The 7586-nt window shown below is 32.1% G+C and overlaps 1 protein-coding gene across 1 annotated transcript; it reads left to right on the forward strand.

Annotated features, from left to right (window-relative positions):
- The first annotated feature begins 2729 nt into the window (after positions 1–2729).
- LOC112503931 (glucose and ribitol dehydrogenase-like) lies at positions 2730–6431 on the forward strand. The gene is made up of 5 exons (XM_025107901.1): positions 2730–2788; positions 2907–3047; positions 4262–4638; positions 5373–5728; positions 6409–6431. Exons 1-5 carry the CDS (start codon positions 2732–2734, stop codon positions 6429–6431), a joined length of 954 nt encoding a protein of 317 aa, XP_024963669.1. The 5' UTR covers positions 2730–2731.
- The last annotated feature ends 1155 nt before the right edge of the window (positions 6432–7586 follow it).

The raw sequence follows: 7586 nt of genomic DNA on the forward strand, positions 1-7586 counted from the left end.
CCAATACGGTCCGTTAAAGCCCAATACGGTCCGTTAAAGCCCAATACGGTCCGTTAAAGCCTAATATGGTCCGTTAAAGCCCAATACGATCCGTTAAAGCCTAATACGGTCCATTAATGTCCAATACGGTTCATTAAGGCCCAATACGGTCCATTAATGTCCAATACGGTTCATTAAGGCCCAATACGGTCCGTTAAAGCCCAATACGAGCCATTAATGTATATTAATTTTAAAAAACGATTTTTCTTTATTTTTTAAAATTTTTTATTATTTCTCCTCCGAAATCCGCTGGAAAAAGTTAGAAGTTTTTTTAATTTCTTAAAAATAAATTTTTTAAACATATTTCCGGCGGATTTCCGGCGGATTTATTTTTAAAAAAATCATTATTTTTCCGCTGGAAATCCGCCGGAAAAAATTAAGAGATTTATTTTATATTTTTTAATTTTTTTTTTCTAAGACTATTTCCCGGCGGATTTATTCTTTTTATTTTTTTTAATTTTCCACCGGAAAAAATTAAAAGATTTTTTAAAAAAAAAATTTCTAAAACTATTTCCGGCGGATTTATTCTTTTTAATTTTTTTTAATTATCCGCCGGAAAAAATTAAAAGATTTTTTTAAATTTTTTTCCTAAAACTATTTCCGGCGGATTTATTTTTTTAATTTTATTTTAAATTTTCCGCCGAAAATATCTATTTTAAATTTTTTTCAAATATTAATTAATTTTTAAAGATGAATTAACCCATAATTAAGAAATCCGCCGATAATATAACCGGTTTAATTTTTCCGGCGGAAGTCAATAAAAGTTGATTTTTTTAACTTCCGCCGGAAATCCGCCGGAAAAGCCGCCGGAAATGCCCAGTTTTCTAGCAGTGTGATCAAACAAGATACGAATGTCTAGGCAATTTAATGGAGAATCAAATAAAGTAGAGCAAGTTAAGTTTCTAGCAAATCTTGATTATGATATATACAATAGATGATTTTACTCTAAAAAAAATACTAGAAGATGTGTATTAAAAAAAGGACAACTTTCATGAAAACGCAACGTACTTTGTTTTAATTTTTATTTTGAGTAACATACTTAAAAACATTTATTTTGGTACCACAAATGTAACATCTCAAACTTTTAAGTACCTACACATCATCAGATAACAAATAAATGAAAGTGATTAAAGAGAATTTATCAAGTAAATTAAAAGCAATTAGACGATAGCATGTAGAGACCAATTCAATAATTGTGAGCAAGAGACTTTCTCTAGAGATCTCTGAAAGTAATCAAGAAAAGATTTCCAGCTTTAAAATATCTCCTCGAAATCGGTCAGCTCGACGAACATGTTGCAACATTCTTTCAATCTTACTGTACCATTCCCTTCCGATAGATTAATGTCTAAAACAGCGTACAAAACCCAAAAAGCATTTATGTGTCGATCAACCTAGTTAACTTATAAATCCATAAATATGCAAAATAATAAACTAAAGGAATCAAATTTAGGGCTTTGCTAGTAAAATAAAGGAAAACATAAAGATAATGATGTTGTAGTGACGTATATTGCAACACACATCAAAATTAAGTCTCTAAATACCCAATTAGATCAAAACCAGAGCACTTTGGATATCAAATTATTTGGTTGGGAGTACCTTTCAAGTACTTGTAGATTCTTTTCATAACAATGACATGAGACTAACAAGTTTGGTAATTGTTACTGTATATCCCTAAAAGTCAATCATCAAATGATTTAGTTTTGACATTGTGTCGCATTTATTGAATGGAAAGCCTTGCCCAATTATTTTGTTTATGTGTTATTTTGTGTTGTATCTAAACGTAAAAATAAGCTTAGAATATTGTATCCAAAAAATGTCTCTCGTCAAATACTAATTCAAGTTTAGGTTGAATTAAATATGGTACGACTAGTATATGATGGGACTCATATGAAGATATAGAATCCACATATGGGTACACGATGAGATCTTGCGTACCAACGTGACTCGCTATGAGAAAATTTCAATAGATGTCATGTCATGGACGTTTCACGTGTAATCATTGTACATATAGTCCTCTGACTTGAGATCATGAAGTTTGCTTTGTGTGAGTGATGTACTTTGATAACTGAATATACTCAATCCATAACTGGGTGATAGAATGGTAGTTGGATATGTCATGTATCACTTAGTAGTATTAACATGGATCAAGATAAGATTCATTCCCTTTGGATGACAAGAGTGATATCATTGGCCCCTCGATTGAATAGTACCAAATAGTTTTTTTTATTAATCTGGAAATCCAACCCGGTATGCGAGCCGACTAATCCCAGGGCGACTACTTGCTTTGCAGATAGTCCGGAGTCACCGCATTTGAACCTCCGTGGCCACAAGGGGATTTTTATTCCTCCTTGGATTTGAACCTGGGACCTCTTGGTAGTTTTGACCTTTGGAGCTAAGCTCAAACCAATCAGACACCACCCTTGTGGTTTACCAAATAGTTCTGTCCTTGAGGTGCATGTTTTGTTCGATACTCACCCGTCTTATAAATAAGAAATGCACATATATTTTGGGTCCATTCTACTTTTCCATTTCCACCACAACGGATCAGTGTTTGATTCATTCATCGTAAGTCATGTTGTACTCGATTGCCTCCGGCATTGGTAGGATTCCAGTCACCGAGAAGTCATGTATGTGGTCACGAAGGTTGTTGGCTACACGTGGTACATTAAGAATTAGCAGTAACCGTGTGGTGATGAATATCGGCTCTCTTGTTGAAAGGCGTCGTTGCTCTGCTTTTCCCACCCTGAAGGTCTTCTTATACTTATACGATGTTTTTGTTAATTTTATCGAATTAGCTATATACGAGATCACAAATACTATTTTGATGAATATATATATATATATATATATATGTATATGTATATTAGGTGAAGGCAATTGGGAAGGAAGAACATAGTGAACCACGATTCCCACCACAACATCAAGAAACACAGCCAGGAAAAGAGTATCTCATGAAGCCTCTTCCTCAATTCAGTAACCCAAATTACAACCCATCTGACAAACTCCGCGTATGTATGCTTAATTCATGTATTGTATTATGTTTTTGAAATCAACACACTACAACCAAATTAGGTTTATAAAACACTAAAAATGTCTGAATAGACTACTTTACAGGACTTAAGTCTATAGAGTGTTGTAATAAGTTTATATGATGTTTTTTTTGGATGCCTTAACATGTTATTTTAAGACATTAAAGTGACATATTTGCCTTTTTACATGATATTTGAAAAAGTGTATTATAAAATGGTTATCATAAGACACTTTGTTTCAAAAGTGCGTTAAAGAGCTTGATAATCGTCGTTTAAACTTATTACAACACTTTAAGATATGATAGTAACACATTTATTACTATACTCAAGTGCTATAAAGTAATCTATTAGGACATTTAAACACTTTTGTGTTCTATTACCTCGATTTCATTGTTAATAAATCGGGTTTATAGTAAGCTAAAAATGTCTATCATTATAATAAAATTGGGTTTATAGAAAAGGTAAAAAATGTTTAAATGTCTTAATAAGTTGTTTTAAAGTACTTAATTTATAGGACCAAACATTTGTGTGTCGTATGTAAAAATGTTGCAATAAATTTGTTTGACGCTTTTAGTGTTTTAATAGTTTTTTAGAACAATTTTAGCAAAAAACTGTCACAGTGGTTTCTTCATAGGACACTTTGAAAAAACCAATATGACGTATGATTTCATAAGTATCATAAAAACTTGTTAAAACGTCAAGAAATCGTCTTAATTTTAAACTGAATGTAACACTTTTATATAGGACCCAGAATTATTTCGGGTTATACACTTAAGTCCTATAAAGTAGCCTATTAAAACACTTAGGGGCCGTTTACCTAAACACTTACCCGATAAGTGCTTAACGGTAAAATTCAACTCTATCTCTTGTTTATTGGGTAAGATTTTAGTCTACCAAACGACATAGTATGTAATAATTTACCCGGTAAGCGCTAACCGTGGTAAGAGTCATCGTCATCACTTACCGGGTAAGATTCTCGATTCATGCATTCGCTCTTACCAGGTAAGATTTTTGGTATTTGTCATATTCATCCGGTAAGGAAATATGACTTGATAAGCGCTTACCCGAGTAAGCATTTTGTAAACGGCCCCTTACACTTGTTTGGCATCCTATAAACCCAATTGTGTTGTAGTGTGTCAAACTCTTTCTATCTACAAAAAGTCATTCAAGTTTTTTTTTTCTTTTGTTGGTAGGGAAAGGTGGCTTTAGTGACCGGAGGAGATTCAGGTATCGGAAGGGCCGTTTGCTACGCCTTTGCTAAAGAGGGTGCAACTATAGCCTTCACGTATGTCAAGGGTGATGAGGACATAGATGCCACCCACACCTTGAAGATCATCAAAGAGGCAAAAACGAGCGAGTCAAATGATCCAATGGCAATACCAACCGATCTTAGATACAACAAGAATTGTCAAAACGTTGTTGATGAGGTCATTGCGAAATATGGGCGCATTGATGTCCTGATTAACAATCCAGCCGTGCAGTACGAAACATATTCTTTAGAAGATATAACGGAGGATAGGCTTGAAAGGGTGTTTAGGACCAACGTTTTCTCTTATTTCTTCATGACAAGGTTTGTGCATCACCTCTTAACCTTTACCTGAAGTAATTTTTTTCCTCGAGATTTCGTGTTGTCTCGAGAAATTCTACCACTTGGTCGTTATAAGAACTTTTATATGAGAGCATCTTCAACAGATTCTGCAAAAATGACGAAAAGAATGGAGAATTTTGGATTTTGAGCTACTTTTTTTGCTCGATCAAAATTGAGAAAGCAGGTAAAAGAAATGATTTTTATATTATTTCCACCAATAAAAATCAATGAAATTAATTGGTTAGTAGAAAATAAATAGTATTTTATTAAATGTATAAATATTTTTGTAATATAATTAACGTTGTAAAATATACAAAAATACAGAATCTGTTGAAGTTGAATGTAATTATTTTTGGAGATTTTGAGTTTTGATTCTCTGTTTTGGAAATTTCTAGAGAATGTTTAAAAATGTGATAAGTGCCCATTAATGCAAAAAAAATCAAATAATTTCATATAAAAGCTAACACAAGGCCTCAAAAGCGACTAAAAGAAATTTGTTAGGACGTCCAAAAACATTTTATAAACTTGTCGTAATACTTTTACAGAATACATATGTTTTGTATGTTTTTGGAAACTTAAATCAAATAAGTCAGTCTATGATATATGACATTGAGACATTTTTGACGTCTTATAAACCTTGTTTTGTTAATGCATTGCAAGTTGAGATTTTTCTCTTCTTGTTTTGATGATGGCAATGACTTAATTGGTTCGTGTAGGCATGCTATCAAGCACATGAAACAAGGAAGCAGCATCATAAACACCACGTCGGTGTTAGCGTACACAGGAAGCCCAAAGTTTCTTGACTACGGATCAACGAAGGGAGCCGTCGTGTCTTTCACAAGGGGTCTATCACAAAAGCTAGTCAACAAGGGGATTCGAGTCAATGGTGTCGCACCAGGCCCTGTGTGGACGCCGTTGCAAGTTGCAGCACTAGATGATGAGGATATAGTAATATTTGGGTCAGAGGTGCCCATGGATAGGGCTGCTCAGCCTTACGAGATTGCTCCATCGTATGTGTTCCTTGCATCCGCAGACTCTTCCTACTATACTGGCCAAGTTCTTCACCCTAATGGTATTATTCTACACAAGCAAGTACAGGCATTATTACAACAAAATTGCCTTCATAGGACAAAAATGATGCCTAAATTTCCAAATAGACTACTTTATAAGACTTTCGTTTATAGAACCATATAATTGTTATAGATCCTATTAAAGGTTTTTACAATAGGAAGGTAGGGCGTATTTAGGCATCATAACAATTTCTTTCTTTTAATTAAAAAACACTTTATCATTAAGACATTTTTGAAACAAAGTTTTTTAAGACACTTTTAACATACAAGTTCTATTACATTACAGGATTTGTGTGTATATGGCCAAATAATTGTACGTCATATATAAAAGTGTTACAATAGGATATTATAATGTATCCAGGCATCCTAAAACATTTTAGCAATTGTGCTAAGAATACATCTTTTTAGACAGATACATTCTTTTTCCAAATAATGTCACTTAAAAAAGCTAATACAGTGCTTTATTTAAAATTGTCCAGAAAAAACTTGTGATAACTCTCAAAATACGTTCTATCAAATTATTGAAACACATAATTGTTTAGTTCCTATTAACTTAAGTTCTATTAAGCAGTCTATTAAGACACTTAGATATGAAATGACATCCTATAAAACTGATTTTGTTGTAGTCTATGGAAACAAATACATAACAACACATAGTAATATTGCTTTTTCTTGAAAACAGGTGGAGAAATCGTCAATGCTTAGCCCTTGAATTTGTTTAAGATAATAGAGTGAAATGTAAGTACAGTTTATGTACTTAAGTCATAGTACATACTCAAAATAAAAGTGACATGGTGATCAATCATGTAAATGGCGCACTTTGGTGACGGTTAAAGGTGCTGTTCTCGAGAGCTTTTGGGAACTACTATACAGACGCTAGCTGCAATGGGTTTTATACGAACGTACCCTTAAAATATTAATACAACTTTGGTTTTATATATGTAGTGACTATTTGTCACTCTATTAGATGTGTTTCATAAATGTCTGTGATGGAATAAAAAATGGATTCTCTTTCTTCGTTGATCTACTTCAATTGGTATATATTAGTCATGATTGGTTTTGCAGTTGCATATATAGATTATAGATGCCGTTTTACTTCCTCTGTTCCAAAAGAAATGTAGATAATGAAAAACACACAATATTATAGTTTTTTTTACTTTTTAATTAGTTAACTAAATGATAATTATACCCTTAACAATAAAGAGGGTAATGAATTTTCTCTATTTAATAATTAAGAGTAGAATTGGGAAATAGACAATTACTTTTGAAAAGTGAACACTAACTTTAGAATAAAATAAAGGGAAAAATATAAAAAAATCAATGGATTTCTAAAACTTTTAGATACATCCTTATGACCTATAAAACTAGTTAATGTGGTAAAATAATAATAAAAAGTCTGGAAAAAAGCCAATGTACTTTCATATTTTGAACGATTAAGTTTCTAAATTTTTTTAATCAAAAAAGTATTTACATCTATAAAGCGAAAAATATACTTATATTTACAAAAAACTACTTATATTTAAAAAAGATTATTGATAAATTCTATTTTAATAAAAAATAAAAAATATTCTATCAGTGATTTTTCAAATTAAAAAAAATAAAAATATTACACGAGTACTCTTCTAGTAAATCAAAATTAACAAATTGGTAGACCAAATTTGTCTCTTTATATTTTCATAACCTACTTTCGGCTATGTAGACTCGTCAAATGTCTACAACAATTGTAAAAGGAAGGGAAATTCTTTTCACTTAAAAATATATAAAAACCAAACACATAACTTTTTTTAATTAATAGTTCACGAGTCTCATATATATGAATCGTGGATAAGGTGATCATTTGCGGGTTTGGATCAGTCCCCA

Source organism: Cynara cardunculus, unplaced genomic scaffold (assembly GCF_001531365.2).
Source record: "Cynara cardunculus var. scolymus isolate 2C unplaced genomic scaffold, CcrdV1 Un_Scaffold_4149, whole genome shotgun sequence".
In the NCBI taxonomy this organism is placed as follows: Eukaryota; Viridiplantae; Streptophyta; class Magnoliopsida; order Asterales; family Asteraceae; genus Cynara; species Cynara cardunculus.

What these genes read in the sequence shown, in the direction of transcription:
- LOC112503931 (XM_025107901.1), top strand. Translation starts at nt 2,732, where the DNA reads ATGAATATCGGCTCTCTTGTTGAAAGGCGTCGTTGCTCTGCTTTTCCC. An exon ending in TCTTATTTCTTCATGACAAG is followed by an intron (nt 4,639 to 5,372) that starts GTTTGTGCATCA and finishes TGGTTCGTGTAG; the next exon opens with GCATGCTATCAAGCACATGA. An exon ending in CCAAGTTCTTCACCCTAATG is followed by an intron (nt 5,729 to 6,408) that starts GTATTATTCTAC and finishes TCTTGAAAACAG; the next exon opens with GTGGAGAAATCGTCAATGCT.